We start from the raw sequence: 23,557 nt of genomic DNA, 5'->3' as shown, positions 1-23,557 counted from the left end.
CCTACCTCAGCATGCAAAGTGGGATAAAGGTATTTTCTTGCAGGACAGTGCTTCTCTCAGGAGGACTTCCAGGGCTTGTGCTACTGTGGTCAAGATAAGCTGCAGTGTTTCCCCCTAACTAGGCACAGCCCCTCATGCACCCAGGGTCTCCCTGGGCCCCCTCTTGTAACAATGTGAGTCCAATCTCCTGCAGGTCAATCTAAACTCTAACAATCTAAACAAAGAAACTCTCTTGCTCTTCAACATCTTTACTAGGCAGCATGTCCCTTGTTCTTCAACTTTAAGAAGGCAAACTCTACACCACATCCTACCTACAAGTCCCTTCAGTCTCTGAAGTTGCCCTGATTCCCATTACAGTCTGTGGCAAACAGGGATCTCCATCTTTTCTATTCTGTAAATCTATTTGTTTTAATCCTACCATTACACTGGATAAACTGCTTTTTGATGGAAGAAAGCTACACAAGGAATATTACCTTATAAACTGGCTCCCTGGTGTTTTATGTAATGTTATGTGTTCTTATCAGATCTTTTGACAGGCTGTGTTGCTCTAGAAAATAAGACACCTGAAAAAAAAGCAGCTATATTAATGGGAAACATTTCAGATATTTTCCTCTTTGTCACAACATTATTTATCAGTTTCTTTGAGTTCCTCATCCTTCAACTTCTTAGATGTAGTTATATTTAAAAGATAATTAAACCACCACCAACAACCATCATGCTACTGAGAACCAGAATGAAAACACCTAAAGCAGTGGCTCTGCTTTGCATCTATTCTGCAACACCCGCAGCCTTTCAGTAACCTCAGGAAGAGAAAGTAAAGCAGCCAATATTCCTGCTGACTGCATATCCTGTGCAGGATCTGGCTGTGCTGGTGCTCGAAAGCAAGGAGGTTCAGGACAGAGCAGATTCATGGAGCAGCACCCTGGAGCTGTGAACCTGCCATCCACAACACACATATTTTAGTTGATAATTTTTAGGGTGCCTCTATCCCACTCCCAGGGACCTACCACCCTTCACAACTTCCAGTTTAGCTGCTGTTGAAAAAAAAACCCATGTGTGCCTGCCTTGAGACTGCCTTGTAACACAAGCCAAAGCAGGAAGGCCAGGAGTTTCTCTTCAAAAGCACATTCCTGATCCATGGTTCAGGCTCCTGGATCCTATCATAGTTTCACAACCAGTAATAATAATACAAAGATCATGAGTCAGGCTGTCAAACTGCTCCTACTTCCCTCTGCAGGCTAATTCCTCCAGAACTGAAGGTATTTGCTCTCCAGAGGCATCCAGCAGCCAAAGTGATGCCAAGTTGTGCTGTTGGTCTTCAAAGGCTGATCCTCACTGAAGACCCTGGCATCTGTGTGATGTCCTTGGGGTGTGATGGTTGCAGCAGAAAACAGTACTTGCTTAGGATCCCTAAGAAAATACAGAAGAGGAATTAATGTCAAGGAACTGTCAGTAAAATGCATGAGTAGCTGCTTCAGCGTGGCAGAGTGCAGGCGGAAAAGTAGGTGAGTTCAAGCTCCTCATACATGTTTCTGTCATCTAAATATCTGAGTGACATGAGTGCTAAGGTGTAGGGAAATCAGCATTTTGTTAATTTTCCAGAGAAAGAGCGGAAAAGAGATATGGGTGACTTTTGGATTGAAGAAAATAATTCCATTTCACTCAGTCTGAAACTGGTAGCATCCCTTTCAGCAACGGCATATCTCAATCCACAAATAAAAACAAGAAATCCAAAACTAATCCATCTTAAAACTAATCTAATTTTTGAAAGAATCTGTACACAGATCAACAGTATGAATGAAAATGTATTCAAAGTGGCTTCAAAAGCAGCTCAAAATAAGCCATGACAAGCTTCAGAGGAAGAAAGGTGGTGTTTTGTGACAGAATAGAAGAGAAAAATACAAGACAACTCAATAAAATTGCAAATGGTAGAGATGGGTAGACCTTTACTTAATCTTGATGCAGCTTTGGTCAAGGAACCCGTTACACACAGTCTGTGAGAAGTTAGAACTTAGGCCAGTGTTTCTGGACTATGCAAAGACTCCAGTGAAAGCCAGGCATCACTTAGAAAATGCAATTATCCTGTGTGGCTACAGAAACGAGCATTAGCTGAGAGGTTGGAGCATGGGGAATTCGGCAGGGCTAAGGAGAAGAGGCTGTGGCAGAGCAGACAAAGCCACCTCTGCCCAAAGGAGATATGGCTGTGTCCCTCAGGATGCAGTGCTGGCTTTGATTGACTCCTCATGTCATCACATCATCAAAGGTTACCACACCACCCCTGGGACAAGCTGTAGCCAGAGAATGGAAAATGCCAAAGGTCATCACAGTATTTTTCCTTAGGTGGTAGCAGGCATCACAAGCCATAACACCACATCCAAGATCTCAATCAAAACCCTGTGAAACTGAGACAGCGGAAGGTAACAAGAGCTTTTCCCAGAGAGGGATGGGCACCCTCAGTGCCACCAGGAAATGACATTTGAATTTAGTCAACACCCCCAGGTCTGGAGCAAGTGTCCTTGTGAATGCAGGGTGGAGGCAGAGGTTGGATTGGATCCATACTGCAGGGTACACATCTTTCTCAGGCAACTGTTGCTGATGGAACAGTGAAACCAAGGTCATGCTTATAAGATGCAGAAGTGATGACATTTCTGGGGTTTAATTAACTGCCAGGCCAACTTGGGGGTAATACAATATAAGCACACAACATAAAAACAAATCCATACTCATGGATCTGTGCTCATTATAGAAGCTAAGTCCTGTTCCTATAGCTAGATGTGTTCCTTAGACCTGTCTTTTAATACTTCAAGGTATAAAACAAATTCTCCTAACAACAAAGACACTGACAGACCTCATCTGAAGCCCGACATCACTACTGATATAAACAGATTAAAAAAGAGCAATGCAGATGCAACAGATATTAGTCCACTTGTGTAATGTGCAGAAAGTCAAGAGGGCCAGAAGGATATATCCTGACTGCACAAGTAAACCTAACATCTTTTGCTGTAGTCAGTCATTCCAAACCCAGTACCCTGCCAGGATCTCTGGGGCTAGAAAGCATGGAAGAGGTCCAGAGAAGCTCAGGAGCACTGGCCCTTACATTAGTGCTGTCTGGGGCTGGTTATGTGGTTCCCTTCTCTCTCTCTCCCTTCACATTCCCTGTCACATGAAGGTGATCTTCACCCCTGGGAATAATAACAGGTTTGACTCACCTGGGCCTGGCACATGTCCACCATGAGGTTACCCTGTGCACGGGTATTTAGTGCCCATGTTGGGAGCTTCAAATCTACTGCTTCATTGCTGAGCCTTGCCTCCCACAGTGGAAACCCAGGCTGCTTGAAACCCCGGTTTAAACATATGCTATATTGTTTCAGGTGTCCAAAGTTTTATTTTACTTCTCTAATAAATATCTTCCAGCTCCTAAATGAGAACTTTGGGAAAACTGCTCCCACAATGCAGCTTAAAAATCACCCTGCAGAGACCTTACGTTCCTCAGCTTAAATCCAGCCTTCAGTGTGTCTTGAGTTATGAGGCTGTCCAGACCACTAATAGAGGAGCAAGGGAATTTACACCGAAAGGAATAAACAAGCCAACAATAAAAATAACCATTTATCTCTTCTTCCTCCCCAGTGTCTTACTCAAAAGGTCACTGTGCTCCTTCATGGAAGCAAAGCTCTATAATGTGAGTTTAGGCACTTGAGGCTAAACCCCAGAATACTCACTTTTCCCCAAGTAACTTTGGTGGATTTTTAGTTTGAATTTTTTTCCTTGGATAAAGTCTAAGAAATAACCAGCTTCTCCAGAACAGAGCTGGTAGTCAGATCAGTGGGGCACGTGCTGAGGGGCTCCCCAGTTGACCTGGGGTGACTCATGGCACAGTGCCAGCCTCACTTTCCTCCTCCTCTTCTTCACATGAGGTTTGCTTGCAATAGCCTCAGCTAGGTGGACTAAAAACACAGGTTGCAGGAGGGTACTTCCAGCTCCATACAATCTTACACAAGGGCTGAACAGATAGGCAGGTTTCACCTGCACAAAAAGCAGCCAGCTGTGCCCAGTGACCAGTTTAGGAAAGCACACCTCTGCCCTTGTCATCATGGCAACTTGCTTTGCCAAGCAGAAGATCTAACACCATCTAAAAATATGTGTAACTGTTTAGGAAGAGCAGGACATGCATTGCTCCCCTAAAGTTTCCTCTTGCAGAGCTTCCTGTAGATAACCAACTGCCTTGTAAAGATGCCATTGCATGGGACAGCTACTGCCTTTTCTCTCATTTCAGTGAGATCTGGCCCCAAATCTCTCCATAAGATTATCCTGCAGACAGGACAAAGCACTTTATAGGGTTCAGTTTGGCTCAGAAGTTGTTTGGGATTGCCTGGAATTTTGGAAAATGCAGATCCTGCAACTCAGGGTCCCTGGCTGCAGTGACATTGTGCAGGCATCCTGCTGCCTTCCCAGGTTCTGCTGCTAAAAAAATAACACCCCATGCTTCTCTTGCACTTCCAAATCATACAGCATGTTTTGTCAATGTCCACTATTGTTTAAAGCCCCTCTGGACTCCTGCTGGGGACATTATTTCTCTCCAAGTTTCATACGCAGCAGGGGTTTCTTCCTGATTTTAAAGGGGGTTCCCGTGGATCATGAATAATCTGTGATGTTGCTAACACAAGCCTTAAGCAGTTGTCTTGTAACACACACAAGAGTTCACATCTGAAAATCCAACTGGTGGGCTGAGAAATCCATGAGCATTTTGAAATGCTCTGGATCTGAGAGAGAAGGGTTGGCAGGCCCCCCTAAGAAACTGCTGTGCACAAAGCAGTTCTGATATGAGCAGTTCCAATATGTTTGTTAGAAAATAACATCTTTCTGGAAGTTTGCTGAATATTTGCCCATTCTTAGTCCTCAGAGGCCATACTTGATCTGTGGTAACTTGGGCCAGGGACATGCAGGCACATCCCCAAGGAAGTCAGGCTGAGCTGACTTGCATCTGGGCACCCCACAGCAGGTGAGAGCAACCCTCTGCAGTGGTATGTGTGTGTCACCATGCCATAGGAGGCACACTTTGTTTATCAGCTGTACCACATCCAACATCTCCTCCTTTTTTCCTTTTTAAACACAGAAAAAGGAAAAAGGTACCGTTATTTAACACTCTAACAGAATAATTTATATAAATAGTTTACAACACAAGTGGGTGCAAACTATCAGCAAGATGGATGCAAAGAAAAGGCTTTCAAGTCCAGTGGAGGAAAACATTTACCATAATGAATACACACACAAGCATATATAGGTACATCACATATCCACCTCAAACTGATTAATGAACCAAAAATTAATTGTAAAATGGGTAAATAAAAAGCTGGAAATTCACTGAATTAGAATACAGTGTATATATTCAAATTAGTCAATGTATTTTCATTAACTATAAAATATTATCTTCTTTATTTGGGTGCAAAAAGCCTTAATAGCAACATCTCTGCCACACTCAACTACATTTATCTGAAGGATTTGGGCAGATCATAGGGCAAATATTTGAGGATTTTACTCCTCCTTTTGTCACTGATTTATTGTGTTAACAACCAAGGCAAGTCAGAATTCTGCTACATTTCATAGTTTCCTTTTTAGAAGTGGGATAATATTTCTTACAAGTTTTTGCAGAGCAGTTAGAAATCTTGGGGAGAAAGCAAATATTTAAATGCTCTATGTTATTATTTTAGGCCCTGATTCAGGAAAACATATATTTTTAAATCCTGCTGCTTTAATGGGTTGCAAGCACCTATTTTAGGCTAAGCTCACATTGATGTGGTCTTTCTGAAAAAGCTGCCCCAAAACTTTTAATTGTGCCTATTAAAAATATAGCCTGTTGAAGTTTATTTAAAAGATAATTTCTAAAATAGAGGGGGAAAGTAGTGAATTAATGGCAGCTCAGCATATTGAGGCATTACCTTTCGTCCTTTATTCAGATGAAAGGCTCATGCAGGAGTACCCATGCCTTTTTGATTAGATTCATGCAGCAGGCTTTTAGGTCCCCTTCAAAGATCCTTGGGCCGTATGGAGCCAGGAGCAGCTCCGCATTGACATCAAGGGGATAAAAAAAAAAATCATCCAACTCCTTTTCTCAGAGCCTGACTTCTTCCCCCAGCTCCCCCCTCTCATATTTGTATATATTCCGAGAGGAGAGTCAGGCTTAGTTTGTTCATAAACTGCAGTTCCTGGGCGGACCCCACGCACAGCTGGGCTTGAGCGGCTGGATCCGCCTTCCCGGCAAGCCCGAGCCGGGAGCCTCGCAAAGAGGGGCTCCGGGCTTGACAGCAGGAACGCAGGAGACTGGCTCCACCGAGGGAGGATGAGGTGGTCAACGCCGTGAAGCTGGGCTTCTGGTTGCCGGTGGGATCCAGAAATGGGGTCCTGGAGGAGACCGGGTGTGCTTGCCTTACTGCTGCTCTCCTTGTGTGAGTAGAAAAATGTTTCTGGTCAGGCAATGTTAAGCAACATACTCAGAGAGGTTGTTTATTTTTCCTTCCTCCAGCAAAACAGCTAATCTTTGATTTCTCCCCTGACAGCAATTAGCCAGAGGATTGGAAATAGCAGAGAGTTTTGCTGAATACTCTGCTATGGCTGCGTGAGCTGCGTTTTTCTCTTAGGGTGAGGGGCAAGCGATTGCTTGGTGGAAAGTGCTGTGTGCTCACTTGGAGCAGCTCGCAGATGTCAGTGTTTACAGTGCAAAAATATATATAGGTCAGCATTACTTGTTGGAAGTTTTTATTTTATTGAGGGAGATTAAAAGCAACTGAAGTGCACCGCTGAACGATCTGGCTCCGACAGTGTCCAGATGTGGTGAAGTTTGCAGCTTAGAACTTTTATCAGCCCTGGTTTATGTGCAGAATTAATCGAACTATTAAAGAAGGAAAGAAGTGGGGAGAGGGGGAGGAAGAGTGTCTTTGCAACAACATCTGGTCATTCGGCAAACCTTTCCAGCACTTATGTAAAGATTTCTTTGTAGAAAGTGCCCTGTTTCAGTTTTGATAGCACTTCTTCAATACTGTAGATAAAACCCTCCAGCAGCACTTGAAAACGTGCCCATCCATGGTTTAACTTTTTCTTGTTTATATCTTGATGATTGTTTCATAACAGGGAATGGATTTGTATATAAGTGAGTGTTATATACACATCTCCTAAGTATGTGTGTGTGTCTATCTGTATATACAGAGTCTATGTATGTGTATACAGGCATAATCCCTACAAAGCATATATTTATATATTTGCATGGACACTGCATTTTAAAGTGAACTCTTACAAACACAGACCTGTTGCCCTTGCTATAGAAATTTCAATGCAACTGAAATTCCATTTTGTTCAAAGTTATGAAGGAGGTCGATTATAACTCCAGTATTCTTTCATCCAAATGAAATCACTGGGGGCAGGGATCTGTATCTGCATTCACTTTACATGGGTCCCCCTATCTACAAGACCAGGGAATAAAAGTATGATTGGTCAGTAATTTGTGTGTAGGCAAACAAAACCATGGGTGCAACTGTTGAAGCAGAGAGAAACAGATGGAGAGATTTAAGACATAGAATCTGATTGATTTTTCAAAAGGTTACAGAGATCTATAGTATTAATTTTTGTAGATAATACTTGAAACTGTGGCTTAAAATGTAGGATGCTATGCTGATAACATCCTGCTAACTTAATCACATTTGGAGCAGGAATTACTACAAGTTATTATTTAAAGCACAGTCTTGGGTTGTTTTTGGTAAGAAAGAAGACCACTAATTATCCTTCAGAAATACCTAATTCTGGAGTTATTTAACTTATGGTTTCCTTTTTCTGAAAGGCAAGGTTTTAATCTGAAAGAAGCCAAACCAAAACATATCACGATTACTAAGTTCATCTGAAAGGTTATATGAGTGATATGATGACAAAATTTGCCTCTGCACAGGGTAAAAAAAATATGCCAGGGCTTGCTCTCTGTGATTCAGCTCACCAGTGATAGATGTTTTCTGGAACTACATCCACTTCCTTTGCATTTAGTGTTAAGATTGACCCTACAGTCACTCTGAGAAAGTAAAAGTACCCAAGTAGCCCACTTCGCATTGGCATTAAAAGAGAAGGGAAGAGCTAGATCCCCAGATTGGCAGAATATGCACATTCATCTGTTCTTCAAGCAACAAATCGTACCACTCACCCAGCCTCTCTTTAAAGAGTGACAGTGCTGGCTTGGTGGCAGCAGCAAAGTCCTTTCCTCTTAGCACAGAGATTTAAGACCTGCCATGGAGAACATGGCTCAGACTGTGTTTCTGTTATCCCAGAATAACTCCAGCTGAGCATTTGTACGGACCTTGCTGCTGTCCCTAAGACTTCACCCCAGGGCAGCAGAGACCCCAGCCTGTGCTCCATGCTGCCTGTCCATGCTTTTAATTCCCAGCATGACTGAATTGCCATCACACAGCACATCTAGCCATTTCTGTTCATATGCAGTGGGAAAAAGGGCTTCAGTCTGACAGAATACTGAAATTCAGCTAATTTCCCTAATTCTCCGTGGCTGGCCCTACCAAGGCTTCAAAGTATCCACCCTTAAACTTCTCCTTGGTGGCAGTGCCAGCTGGAGGGCAGCATTTTTACATGGCTTTCTCAGCAGAAGGTGAAGACAGGAGCTGTAGTTTCACCACTGCTAACACAGACTCTCACACAGGGGAGAAGAGAATCCTTCCAGGACAGAGAGCTGGTGCAGTCCTGGACTTACCTGGACTGGGACAAAACAACCCTTAGGCTCTAGTGAGGTTCCAAAGAAAGAGAAAGAAGATTTTTGAAATGAGGTGAGGTTGCAGATCTGCTACCTGAAAGTCTAGAGCTCCCAGCTCCTGGGGTTTGAGTCTACTTCCCCAAAACTTGGTCTCCTGTTCAAAATGCTGGCCCACTAAAATATACTGACATTTCTTGCCAAGTCTCTTCGTCTCCCTTTGCCATGGTTGCTGGCTCTACAGAGAGTGCTTTTGAGGGGTTATCTCCTGGTAGATGGTGGCTTTCTGAAGTCACATTCTCTTTCCTGCTTGCAAAAACTGTTCCCCCAGTGAGCCTCTTCAGCTAAATATATAGAGCATATAGAATTCATAAATCAGGACAGGGAGCTCCAGGGCTGTCAGAAAAGCATCTCTGGCTTTTGATCTGCTCAAGAAATCTCTGACCTATCCCAGGCTCCTCAGGCAGCTTGTTCAAGAAGTTGGCCTCTTATTTCTGAGGTCACCAGAGCTAAAACCAGAGGTTGTAATGCCACCAAAACGCCAGCCCGCTCCTTAGGCAGGAGATCTATTGGGATTGCATCCCAACACCATTGCATGCAAAATATAGGAACATTGGGTCAAACCTGAGCTGGTGAGAGAACGAGGGGAGGAAAAAGACGAAGGAGGAGTCACTCTCCATTTCACAGGCATTTGCAGACAGGAGCTCTGTGCGTCCAAGGACAAGCCAGAGCAGCAGAGCAAACCTCTCCTCCCAGGCTAAACAGCATGGGGAGGTGGGCACTGCTCATCCCAGGACACAGGGCTGCAGGGCTGATTATAACAATCCATGTAAAGTTGCACTATGTTTTGCTCTCATATTAATTTAAGACAGCCAAAACACCAAGGAAGAAACCACCACCCTCAAATAACTCCAAGGGGCTGCCAGAGCTTGGTGTAGGTGGCTGGGTTGGGAGCAGGCACAGGATCCCACTGCCTGAAGGAGAAACTTTTGCATCCTGCCATGAGGCTAAATAAGAACAAAGCTGCAGCAAATTCTCCAGTTAGGAAATAAAAATGGAAAACACAATAAAAACCCTGACAATGCAGAACTGGAATGCTCTGCAATGTTGCAAGTGCCATGAGACTCAGCAAGGAAAGTGACGGCTTATTTTCAATTCACCTTTACACATCTCCAAATCTGATGCTACGGTTTCAGTCCTTGGTATGAATTATATTAACTGAAGGTTAAGAAGAATGGCAATGTACAGCTGTGTGAGATGAATGAAAATTGGTATTTCCTCTCCCCTTGCCTCTCCAGCTTTTCTCAGACTTGAGACAGGCTAGTCATCAGTAAAGCTTCACTCTGTATTTTAATAGGGGGCTTTGTGGAAAGAAGTACTTATTGAAATATTCTGTACAACTTGAAATTAAAACACAATTTTCTAACAAAAAAACCCAAACAACCAACACAAAACTGATGTTCACTGGTATTTAACTGGTGTTATCACTATTTAATGATGGCCACAAAGACATTTTTGTATATTAGTAGTAAATAAGTTCAGCCAGCTGCAATCATGATACTTGTTACTCCCATTAGAGACAGAATTCTGGACAGATGTATCCCCTGTATTCACTGAATATGCAGAAAGCAAACACTGGCATTAAAAACAGGTGACTGGGGGCTTTTATTCTGGGAAAGAATTCTGCTCTACTGCCTGTACTCCACAGCTTTATATTGCTCAGTGATTTGCTCTGTCGAGTTTATTTCCTCAGGACATTGTTTTCCTCTCCCCTTAGTGATAACTCTTTGCAATAACATTTGCTTTCAGCCAGGCTCCACAGTGCTGCAACTTGCCATAAACTAATGAACTCTCCCATAGACTGTCGTGTTTTCAAGGAAGTGTAACATCTGATCCTTTTATCAAAAAAAACAGTCCCACCAAGGAGACAAAATCAGCAGCTCCCACATACTCTGCTCTTTTCACATCCCGAGTTCAGTGCCGTGTGCCAAGTGAAAGCCTCGCGCTGGAAGGGGCCTCCGTGCAGAAGGGAGATAACACCACTGATGGCTGCCTGCCCTATCAAACCTACATTATGTCCATGCTGGACCCCAACTGTGGGATAAAATTTCCTTAGGGATCTTCAGGAGGAAGTGAAGGAGTGGCTGAAAGATGTCTTGGCCCTGCTTGCATGCACATCCCTGAATTCAGAGTCAATTCTTGTCATCCTACCTCTGGAAGTGATCTGTAGTGTCCATCAGAGTCATATTTCTTCTTTTTCAGTTGGTTCATCTTTTTGTTATAATCCCATGTAGGGCTGAAACTCTGCTGCCAGCTTCTGGTAACTGTCAAAATATTGGGAGAAGTGGGAGAGCCTGCTTATCGTGCAATCCCCTTTGCAGCCCAATTATGAGGCTCCAAGACTTAACCTTTCATGTAGCTATGGCACTGCAGTGTTTTCCTTCCCATTGATAAGCCAGGAACAAAGGACAGCTGATTTATGCTACAGCAAATGCATCATGGCATGTGGGTCACTGATGTGTCCAGCTGTGACCGCAGGCTGCCGGGCTGTACTGCACAGAGGGCTATGGCCTGTGTGGGCTCTAGCAGCCCAAGGACGTGTCTGAACCCAAGTACTACCCTGGACTGCACAGGGTTATTTGGATTTGAGATTTTTTTTTTTTAAGGACCTTATCACTATTTGAGATGAGTGTTTTGAAGCAATCAGCCTGAGCATGCTGTAGTTGGGGCATTGATGTGCAATTCCAGCTGTAGTGGGGGGCTGAGGTGTGGTTCCAGCAGTGGCAGCTGCCAAGTGCCACTTTGCAGGGTCCTGTGCTCCAAGTCCACCTGTGCCTCTCTCAAAGTGGGCCACAACTCTCAAAGTAGTTGAAGCAGCATCCTACTGGGCACATTCTGCCTGTGGGAAGACCTCTCACCTTCCCACACCATGGATGGAGATGCTCCCTTTAGCTCCATGTCAGTTACTTTCCACTGGACCCAAACCTCTGGTCTTTCTGGATAAGCAGATGTCCAAAGAAAGCTGTCTCCAGCAGCTTCCACCACAGCTCCAGACTCAGTGTTGGTGAGGCATGAAGGTTTCTGAAGGAAATTCCAGACTGCCTTCACTCAGCCTGCAAAGAGCTGTTGTCCTGTCCGTGTGGCACACGATTGCAAGTCCTCTGGCCATGCCTTGGAGCTGGAGAGTCCAGGCCTCCAGGACCATCAAACACCCCCTAATGCACACCCTGCATGCAAAGCAGCGCAGATGTGCTTGTGCTAGCAATGGCAGCAAGCACAGCCACAGCAGCCAGCAAATAGGGCTGGTTTATTGCCCTGCTTTGGGGTCCAGGCAGGGCAGAGCCCTGAAGCAATCACCTGAGCTGACACCCACTGATGTCTGATATTGTCCCATTATCCAAATCTCTCCTAATGTCTTCAGTTCCTGTAACATCCCTGTGAAGGTATTCCCCCTGAGAACAACACACATCTTTGCATCTGGAAGGCCCAGAAGCATCTGCTGAAGTTCCTGGCCACTAAGAGAGGCCTTTGCTTTATATCAACAATGGAAAACCCTGGGATTTTGATACTGATCCCTTCTGCCTTCAGCCATCCCAAACCAGAATGCTTAGATGTATCCTGCAGTGCCATAATTCACCATGCACCCCATCAGAAAATGTTGCCAGTTCATACCATGACCAGCAGGTATCAAAATCCAGAGAAAAATTTCTTTCCTTTTCCTGCAAAATCAGTAATTCAGGCCCCTTCCTGGAAATGGTTCTTGTGAGTGCCATGACTACAAGTGCTTCTGGTGCATTTACAATGAACACTAGTACAGATATTTCTTTTAAAAGATCCTTTGCTGTTTCCAGGTGGATAGTTTAATAAACTGCTGTCTATGTAGAATGAAGGCCTGTGTCCCCCTCGAGTGTTTGACTGAGCAGGTTGCCAGTCAATGTAGCTGGAACACGATGAGGAACATCTGTTTGATGTTGCTTGATAAAACTTCCTGCCTTGGATACTCTAAACACCAGCATCCAGCATGGAAGAAACCAAATCAGCCGCTGTCTTGCTGTGTAAAGCATTTTTTCCATGCTAGATCTATCCCAAAATTATCCCAGTCCATGTTAGCAAACGAGACCCTTCTTCTTACAATGGGAAGTGACATACAGACCCATAAGCTCAAGCAGTTGAATGAATCATCCTTCTTCAAATAGACCCAGGGTACAAGCATCCACAGAAATAAGACCAATGGATCCCCTGGGATGAGTTCCTGCCATGCCTTTAATATGTCAAAAGGCATTCAGTAGAAGAAAATGCAGACATTCCCACCAGAGGCAGAAGCAATTAACTTGGGGGTGAGGTCTCAGCAAACATTTACTATGGTTTTGTACATGTGCCATGTCCTCACCTGTTTGTAGAGCAGCATCCTCATGTCTGAGCCTCCCTTTCACCCTTGCCAGGGCTATCAGCTCTGCAGCAGGCTGTGGCCTGGGAGGCAGCTCTTGGGCAGAAGTGCTGCTCAGCATGTTCAGACTGTGGCATGTCTCAGAAGGTGCCCAGAGGCAGGATGCTGGTTTGAAAAGACAGGGCACTACTGAAAAATGATGAGATCTTGGAGCAGGAGATGGTGAAGAGAGAACATTCCCCGCTTTGTCATTTCTTCCATGCTGGAAGAGCAGCTTTTCCCCCTGAACCTCATCTCCCCCAGCTAGTGAGTCTCCCTGGAGCTGTGCTGCAGCTCTGCCCAGGGACTGGGACTTGTGGGAACCTTCTCCTTCTCCTGCAAGAGGGATCTCTTGAGAGGCATTGCAAAGGCACACAAGCTCCCATTACTTCCTTGTGCGAAGGAAAAGCACTTCAGGCTCTGTCAACAGGACTCTTGGTTCTGAAAAAAATTCCTTTCTAAACCCTGTTCCCCCTACCATAGCTCTCTTCTTCTGCTTTACAAACTGGATGATATTCAATTTGAATTCAACCCTACTGGGCAGTGTGTTTTGGTAAGATACAACACAAGCTCCTTAAAAGGTATTTTTTAACAGGTGAAGAAGGGCATGGAAGAGAAGAACACACCATTTATTTACGTGCTAAACATGGCACACTTCAGGAGAAGGCAGAAAGTTTTAAGCATCTGTAACCCAGGCTAACTTCAAGTTCCCTCTGATAGAACAAATTACTTAATTACTGTTAGATCTGGCCTAAACAAGGACAAAATTTGACTCTACATAATAATTTTAGCAGACATAAAGAACTGGCAGTGTTGGAACAAGCTGATGACAGCATATAGAAGGAGAGTTCACAAAGCATCTCTGCCCCAGCAGCTTGTCTCACAGTCCCTTGCAAACTCTTTTTCTCCTTGGGAATCAAAGTAATACAAATGCAAAAAAATGCAAACTGGTCAATCATAAGAAGTCCAAGCAGAGATGAAGAGCAGCAGCTCCAGTCCAATGTGTCTTTGTGGGCTTATCAAAGACCTTCTAGCAGATGGGAAACCAAATGTGTGCCAGGAATTTCAAACACTCCTCAGGAAGTTCATCTAAATCATCAGTAACCCATTTGCACTTGAAACAGAATGAACCCTGTTGCCCAAATGTGACCCAGATAATGTTTCTGTCGTGTTTACCTATTTGGATGGTATCCTTCAATTTCAATTCCATCTATTCACAGAGATCCAGGATTCATGCAGAGCCTGAAGAATGTACAGAAAATTGAATTTCAGAGCATAATATGATGATAATAGTAAAAAAGCCCTGACTGCTGCACAGTAGTTTTACTTGAATGGCAGTAGCTAGGCAGAGCAATGTCTGCTACTGACTTGCAGCTCGCATGTTTTTGCTACTTGGTTTTTGTTTTGTTTTTGCTGCTTTTTCTGTGTAAAAGAGGGGACTCATGACTGCTGCATCTGCAAATGAGCTGCAGAAGCTGCAGTTAATTGGGATATAAGATAGTCTGTTGATGCCTCTGCAAAAACAAGAGCAACAAAAATGATGGGAACAGCAGAGTGGATTTGGTTTGTTGTTGCATTCTGCCATTCAGTTCTCAGTCCTAAAAGTGCTCTAAAATCCTCAGCATTTTCTGCAGCAACTTGCAACACGATGAGCTCAAACCACCAGTGCGTGGCCAGGCGGTGACTCCTGCTCCTAGGCAGTGTGGGAGGTGGGAGAATGGACTTATTTTTAAGACAAGAATTTAGTCAATACCCTGCAAAACGCTGCTAAGTGCTCTTCAAAGGGCTGAAATCTCGGAAACCTCTGAAAACATGGCATGCAAATCCCCAATCTTAGAAGGCAACTTCCACTGGGGATGTGCCAGCTTAGCCCTCTGCAAACCCCACTGGCAGCCCAGGAGACCCAGATGTGCTGATAATGCATTGCCTCACCCTGCAAGGCCCCAGATAAGCAGAGGTGCTGGCAGAGCTGCTATAATTACTTATGAACTGCTGAAACTCAGCATTTCCCCACCTCCTCAGACCCTGAATAAGTTGCTTTGCTTTCCATCTGACAAAGAGGAATGGCGCTTTTCCCTCGCGTGCTGTCTGGGCTGGCGGGAGTTGCTGTGGCAGTGGGGCCATGCTGTGATGCTGGTGAAGGTCACCACCCTGTATCCACGATTTTCTCTTGGACTGACCCCTGGCTGTGGGTTTTTTTCCCTCCCAGGCACTCCTGTGCTGCTGGCTTGGTTTGCTCTCTCTAGGCTTTTCCAATGCAACACAGGGTGGAAGGGACAGCAGAATACAGGAAGCAGAAAGAAATGGAGACACAGGTGCAATGAAGGCATTGCTGCCAAAAAAGGTTGCACCTTCAGACACAGGATGGCTGCAAAACTTGGTTTGTGTCCTAGCTCCCCTCATCTGACAATCATAGCCCAGCAGCTGACAAATGCCTAAAGGGATAAGTGCAGGTATTACCAGGCAAACTCACACCTGCTTTTGTCTGCCAGGGAAGATTTTGCTTGGCCTGGTCATGGCTCTGGAGATACTGGCCATAATTACACAGTGACCCACAACATCCAGCAGGTAGGGAGTGAAAAAATCCCCCTCTTTATCTGCTGTCCTGGGCAATGTGAGGGATTCCTGTGCTAAGCTTCTGTTCTAATCCTCAACCCTCCTTTGTGTCTTTTCAAGAAAGGATGTAGAGCATCCCTGCTCATCTCACAAAGGAATAAACTAGCCTCCAGAAGAGGGGACAACCCCCTCTCTTTGAGTTTTCTCTTTGTTTTAGGACAGCTTTCGTCATCTAGCAAGTCAGCACAAGGTTAGGTGCAGTGGTGACACCCACATGGAGCTGTGAGCTCTCCCACCAGCACTGCTCTCAGGGCTATCCCACCCTGCCTCTTCACCACCCTCATCTGGCCCTGGATCACAGCTTGGTGTCACCTTAATCTTCAAATTCCAGCCCAGCAATTGGCAAAAGATGTTACATGGTCCATGAGCTCTGCCAGGTCTAATACAGCATTTCAGCTTAATTGGACTTAGCTTCTTGCCCAGCTGAAGCAGGTGCTGGGCTGCCTTAGGGAAAAAAATGAAAAATAATGCAAATAACATGCAGCCAGGTAACCCCCAACCACCAACTTTACTGATACTTCAGTGAAATGTGTCAGTGAAATGGACCCAGAAACACACACATCACTTTCAGAGATTGCTGAAAGTTTCAAAGACAGTGAAAAAAACAAATGAAATAGTGCAAAGCCACTACTGCTTTATCCATTCCATGTCCCACCATCCTCAGCTCAGCGACTCTGGATCCAAATTGGTGTTAATGGGAAAGATGTCTGTGACACCAGAAAGCAAGTGCTCCTAAAATAGCTTGAGTTCAGAGTCTAATGGGGGTATAGTTTTTGCCTCACCTGATATTTACAGTCCTTCCAAAGCTCAGCAAAGGCAGAACACCTACCTTGTCATGTTGGGCTGGGTTCTGCTGGCCTTCAGGACCTCAGGACTGCAGGTTTGGCTTGCTTGATTTCGCAAACTTTAATGCCAAGCTTTCTTTGGTGGGTAATTTTCACATTTTGAGTTCCCCAGCTGAAAGACAAAAAATAGGCAAATGTTACACATTTCAAGGCACAGGAGAAATCAACAAACTCACTTTAAAATATTTAAGTAAAATAAACTTCATCTTAATAATTTTTCCTCATAACACACTGTCATGTTGCATGTGCAATTTTTCCATAACTCTTTTTTAATGGGTTGCATGAGAGCTTGGATGCAAATTAACTGTGAGGAGATGGGAAAGATCCTCCAGGAATTGCTCTGCATGTGGAAATGAATTTCAGTTTAGCCACTTCAGAGCAATTCTTTGTTTACTTTCCACTGACATGAAATCAGCCACGATTGCATCGCATGCGGGATTGGTTAGCCAGTTACATAATGCTTAATAAATCCAAGAGAAATAATATAAAACACATCACCCAGTCTGGGAAGAGGAACAGTATCTCAGTCAGTGTCACCAACCCAGCCGGGCCAGGCATCAGTGGAGCATCTGATCCAGCGCTGGGGGGATGCAGGGTTGTGCTGGTGCATGATAAATGTGATTAGGAAAAATGCTTGTGGCATGTGTGGAGGCCTGGAAGACAGAATGTGTGTGATGGCAAGGGTCTACCACGAAGCAGAGCTCACACCCAGGCAGGGAGGGCAGCTCACCCCGTCCTGAGGGGCAAGGCAGGCACGTGCTCGCACGCCCAGCTCCAGCTGGATCTGCTTCTGTGTAAGGGATTACCTCACCCCAATAATGTTCCTCCGAGAACTTCGTAAAATCATAACGGTCCTGTAAACAAAAAGAGCAAGATTAGGTGATTAATTATTTACCACAGATTATTTACCACAGCAGTGGCATGTAGAGGAGAGAGAGTGTTTCACTGGTGGTCCCTGGGAGTGGGAAGGAAGGGAGGTGACCCGGGATGGGGCTGCCAGGCTAAACACAAAACGGTGGTGCTGATTTAAACCCAAAAAAGGGGGGGTGTAGGAAGACTGAAGGTACCTCTGGCCCTGCAGTGCCAGCACTCTGGCTCTCCCAGGAAAGCTGCCCAGCCCATGAGTGCATTGCTCCAGGCACACACCACTGCTCTGCCTGGAGCAGCTCTTGGCCTCCTTTCCCACATTTCCCTGCCTGTTCTGCTCCCCCGCTTCGCTTCTTGTCCCAGAGGAGACCAGCTGATGCCTTCACCCACGCTGTGGCTAACTTCCAACAGAGGAAAAGCTAGGGATGAAGGGGTTAATTACTACAGGAGCAGCACAAGCCAAGCCTGTAAGTGACTCCCTATTGCTATTTTGAAAAGAGGCTGCCTGGAAAGGGAAAGGAAAAAAAAAAAAAAAGAGAGGTTTACTTTACAACCATCATTATTTCATCTGCAGAGTTTATACAATGGAAAATAAAAGCCAGGGTATGCGAAGTCAAATCATTTCTGTTTCATTAATGGTATGGAAATTGTTTTGTTTTTATAGGGGAAAAACAAATGTGAACTTGATGTGTATGTGTGTGTGTGTGTGTGTGTGTGTGTGTGTGAGCATGCAACTCCCTTCATTGCAAAGGGCAGAGCAGTGAAATCCAGAAATAAAAAATGACTCAGAGGCCGTAGGACCTATGAGTCAGTTGAGCTGTTGTTTTTAAACACAAGCAAGAGCACAATATGGCAAATAATTGCCCCTGCAGCCCCCCCGCCACAGGCATCCCCTGGCTGGCCCAAGGCTGTCCCAGCCAGGAGCAGCTTTGGGGGTCAGAAAGTGAAATCTGTGAAAGAAACTTGAGATCTGGTCAGAGTGGATGGAGGAGACAAGTGGCTCCGAGGGCGGATGGAGGAGTGCAGGGCCAGGTGCGCTCCCCTGTCCTCACCCAGGCATCCTCACCCAAAATCAAAGAGAAACTGCTCTGGCCAAATTCTCCCTGCCAAATGCCAGGCACCTCTTCCCTGGCCCCTGACATTCCAGCTTGCCTGGATGCTGCTGGCTTTGTTGGGGCACAGCCCTGGGGTACCTCAGTATGAAACATCCTCGTGCCCCAAAAGCAGAGTCATTACGCTGATGCACAGAAAACTTGTGAAGGGAAACCGAGAAATACCAGAGATTACCAAAGCAGAAGGACGGACAGCAATCTGCAGACTTGTCTCTCCCCTGGGTGAAGTTAGATCATGATGTAATTTAAGCACCTGAAAGAGACTGGGGAAGCCTGCTGGTATGATCCATACTCAATTTACTTTGTAATGGGACTAAGCAATATTTGCTAAACACTGAATTTAAAGGGATATTTTCACAAAGGAAAAATAAGTGGTAGAATAAGTCAGTTACCAGCCTGTCTGAAGAAGGTCCAAGCACACCAGAAATGTATACTACATGTCTTCCTGCCCCTGGAATAACTGGTGTCTAACACAATCAAAATCAGTCCCTTTTTATGCATCAGGAAACATTTCTGGTTCATTCCCTGCTCCATACTGTACTCTGCCAAATGCAGTATTTATTGTGCAGGACAATGTGGGACCACATACCTGAGGGTGCAGCCTGGGTTGGTCCCCTGATCTCAGTGCAGCACTGATGGATTTCCTGGGAGAGCCAGTGGCTTGTGGTTTGCAGGGGCAAAAACTGGGATATTGAGTTTTTTCAGCTCCATTTGGTCTGCTCTACCTCTCCTACAAAGATAAAGATACAGTGTAAAAGACATGGATGAAGAAGATCAGCCTGACACTAAAAACCTCTTTGGTTCAGCAGCTGAAAGCAGCACCAGACCCCTGCACCGGAGAACACGAGTCTGCTGGAGGAAACTGAGCTGCATCCAAAATAGAAGTACAACACTTTGAGGTCTGATTCTGGGGAGATTCTGCAGCACAGCAGGGTGCTGCAACAAGGTCAGGCATTTTTTGACATGTCAGATGTAGCTCAAACTGACTGCAAGAAATCTGGGATCACTGTTACAGAGGTCATGTTGAACAACTTCCATGGGAATTTCTGACCCTGCACAGAATCTCCTGGAAATCAGGGCATAGGAATTACCCTGATGCCCGTCTGTGGCACTGGTTGTTGCATCATGGAGGAGGCAGCTCAGGAGTAACCTGGTGATGGGGAACACCTGATGCTCTCACATGGGTCAGCGAGAGAGCGGAGCCCATCAGCTCTGCTGTTGGATTAATCTTAAAAAGAAGTACTGCATATAAAAGGGAAGGAATTTGTTTGTTCTCATAATAATTTTATGAGAGGCTCTGTTACTGTGTACTTGTGTCATTAACCATGGATAAAAGCCCAAAGCAAAACCTAATCCTAAACTTGGCGGCAGACTCAGGACTCACCAAGGAGCCCAGGCTCACCCAGGTGGGAAAGCAGGTCCCAGGGCAGGTTGTGTTTCCATCAGGGCACCTATCTGGGGGTTTCCAGGAATAACAGAGCTGCAGGGTCAAGTTAGAGCTGCTCCCCAGTCCTGTGTTTAAGTGCGCAGCTGGTTAGAGAAAACAAAGAGCATCTCAGCTAATCTCCCTGGCCTTAGTCTCTCCCACTGCAAAGCCTGGGGATTGCAGGTTGACTGACTTGCATGGAAAAGATGGTGCAGGGAGCTCCCAGAGCCACTAACACTCCCAGAGTAACAGCAAGATGGGCAGCTCTCTGTGACTGCTGAAATAGTGTCAGCCCCATCCTGGGGTGCTTGGAGATACGCAGAAAAGAGGGGATAGACCTCACTGTAGAATATTTATGACCTAAAAGTTACCAATTTTTCCTTGTTCTTGAGAAATACAAGCAATGTAAGGACAGTTATCACTGCAAGATAGAGCATGATCTGAAGGTCCTATAATGGAGGTCCTGTGTAACAAAAGCTTTGGTCCCCTTCAATTTGGGAAGGGGAGAGCTGGGAACCAGGATAAGTGCCCTAGCACAAATTTTCCCACTCCAAATACATTCCCCTAAGCCCATCTTGGTGTTTAGCTGTCCCAAAGCAGCATGTCAGGGAGAATACTTGAGAACTGGAAGTGTCCATTCTGCCCCTCAGTGAAAATGCATTTCTTGCCCTTGTTTGGGCTAAGAGACACTTTCTCCTTGCCTGTAACAAATGTGCTGTGCCTGCACCCCATGCACCCCCAGCTTGCTCCTTAGGGTCCGTCCTCCTTGGGGACCAGAGTGCAGGGAAAACTGGAGCCAGAGTTAGATGCTGGATGACCCACCTGCTCTCTGGGGCTTCAGTGGTAGAGAGGGGCTCACAGAATCCCCCTCCACGTTCTTACAGGTGCAGTCCCTGCTGGCAGAAAGCTCATCTGCTGCGGGTGGCTGTTCTGCAACCGCGCCGATGGGACTGGGGTGAAATTCTCTCAGAGAGCTGTTTTCAATGACTCTGTATGGGGAAGAGGGTGAGTTATTGAATACAGCAGTGGTGTTTCCATGGGCTTTGCAGGTGGCCAAGCAGAGGTTGTGGATGCTCTGTGGGCAGTGAGAGGCTGGATGGCCGCCCCAACACACAGGAAAAAATATCCTGGTTTCCTTGGGTGGTGGTATCATCCCTGCTGCTATTGCAAGAGAGACACAGGCACTTCTGGCATCGTTTTTCCTTTATTCCCTGACTTGAAAATCATCTCATATTCTCTCAGTGACCTCTCTGGGGTCCCAGTTATAGATACCAGAAGATTTGATCCTGCTCTCATGCACAGGAGAACAAGCCTTGCTATTGATGGGAAGCCAAGCTCACTGTGAGCCCACCTATCGGTGACTTCAAACCATCTTTCCAACTGTCGTTCCACAATAACTTTGACTAACTGTACTATTTATTGGCTCACATCACATCCTTATGGCTTCAATTTATTTTTGGAAAACTCAACCCGCATTTAATTAGTTTATAGTTTGTTCCAAGTTTTGCTTATCCAGCTTTTTTTTTTTTTTCCCTAACTTTTTTTTTTTTTGAAGTTTGTATTTTGATGTTTAGCATTTGCCTTGGCAACATCTGGAACCCGTTTATGGAAGTGTATTGTTACTTTTACTGCTTGTGCAGCTTTATTAAATCATCCAACTATTAATATTGAAAGTGTTCATCTGGGTCTAATCAGGGCCAAGATGAGTGATGTGGCAGTTAAATTGTACCTACGAGCTAATGGTTCAAGGACACACAGGCCTGAAGAACCTTGCAATGGGCTTTATGCTCTTCTTTTTAGCTTCCTAGGACAAGCAAGGCATGGGGAGGAGAAAAAAAGAGATTCCTGCTCTGACCTTCCTTGCGGAGCAGATAACAGAATCACAGCCTGAGTTAGTTTAGAACTATTTGTCTCCAAAGAATTTTGTCCAGTTACCACTGTATTTCTGGATCTTGTTTCCATATTTAACTCTTTCATCTGTCCTGGCTTCCCCTCTGCACAGCACAGCCAAGCCAAGATCCCCACCACACGCAGCAGAGCATTACTGGCGAGTCTGATGTCCTGCCCTTGGATCTCAAGCAAACTCTAGATATAAATAAGTAAATAACATACCTGGTGGGTATAAATATATAAATAGTCGACCTCATCCTGCACCAGCAACATCCACAACCTGGATTTGTCCTTTTGTTACTCCTCTGCAGAGCCTCCAGGTATTTCTGGGGTGACACTGCTGAGCCAATCTCACACCAGCCTGCTGTGAGCACAGCACGAGCTGTGGCGTGGATGGGTTGAGCTGAGGAGGTGAAAGAGGAACTATGGCAGTGACACCAGTGCACAGGCCTGGATGTGGTAGGGCTTGGGTTTGGGGTGAGAAACCAGTTTATCTTCAATTCTCTGTTCCCATGAAACTGTGCAAATGGAGTTTGTAAGGGGCAGTGGCTGTGGCTGTAGGTTGAAGGCTGCACACAAAGGCTGGGCTTGATTTCTATTCCACACCCAAAACTCTCATCCTCCAGTGGGGTTTTGCCTCAGATTCTGCAAGCCCTGCTCTGGCAGAGTAAGGCAGGGAGGTGAGGGTAGCTCATGCTGGCTGCAGGTGCTTCAAATCCCAGCTGAAGGCATGGTTTCAGTAGCTAACCCTGGAATGGGTGTGTGTGATCTCTTGAGGTCACCCACAAAATCCCAGGGTGTCACAGCAGGGCCAGAGCAGCCTCACGGATGGGGGGGAGGATGCTGAGCAAGAGGTTGTGAGCAACATCTTCACCTACCCTGCTCCCTTCTCCCCCAAAACCTGGCCCAGCACAGTCCCTGCTGAGCTGCATTTTAAGCCTGGCATGGGTCATTTAAACCAAAATTTCCTCCTTCCGACCTTCATATGCAACAGGCTTTTCCTCTGCACCCAGGTTTTCCCCCCACCATTAACCTTGGCCCTACATACAAGGCCATGGGAGCTTGTAAATGGTTTATTTCTGTGTGGGAGCCTTCCAGCAGTTCTTTATGACTGTCACAGGGAGGGGGGTCTGGGCTGCTGAGGGAAGCAGAGCAGGCACATGGGATGCTGTCAGAGCAGGCTGCATGCCCTGGGTTTGGGGAGCAGAGAAGTCAAAAACTCCTTTTTGCTGTCCATGGGCTCAGCTGTGGAACACAGGCAGGTCACAGAAGTGACCACCAAGAATGCAGGAGTTCCTGCATGTTGCTGACAGGCCTGGGGGTGCCCATGGCCGTGCTGGATCAGCAGGGCCCTGCTTGCAGGGGCTGAGGCTCCCCAAGCCATAGTCAGGCATTTTGCAATTATTTTTTTCTTCAGAGTTAACAGCTGGTGATGGAAAATTCTGTGAGGGCTGTGGCAGCACAGTGAGCTATGACTGCCTTTTCCATAGAGGCTGGGAGCACCCAGCACTGCTGGATGGTTCAGGGACATGGCAGCCAGAGAATCATGGATGGCCCAAACCTTCAAAAAACTAGCTACTGTAGCTCAGGCTCATGCCTGAACACTTTAGAGTGCATATATGTAAGTAAGAAAAAAAAAGT

General features: G+C 45.6%; 1 protein-coding gene across 1 annotated transcript in view; it reads left to right on the top strand.

Annotated features, from left to right (window-relative positions):
- The first annotated feature begins 6,243 nt into the window (after positions 1–6,243).
- LOC102099204 (TGF-beta receptor type-2-like) overlaps positions 6,244–23,557 on the top strand; it is a 29,981-nt gene continuing 12,667 nt past the window's right edge. Inside the window, exon 1 of the mRNA XM_014249220.2 lies at positions 6,244–6,443. Within this exon, the coding sequence (XP_014104695.1) occupies positions 6,392–6,443 (52 nt within the window). The 5' untranslated portion in view covers positions 6,244–6,391. The remainder of the gene's footprint in view (positions 6,444–23,557) is intronic.

This window comes from Pseudopodoces humilis, chromosome 8 (assembly GCF_049639895.1).
Source record: "Pseudopodoces humilis isolate 2021_Gansu_Grassland_sample_001 chromosome 8, ASM4963989v1, whole genome shotgun sequence".
NCBI lineage: Eukaryota > Metazoa > Chordata > Aves > Passeriformes > Paridae > Pseudopodoces > Pseudopodoces humilis.
This window is presented reverse-complemented; position numbering and strand designations above follow the sequence as displayed.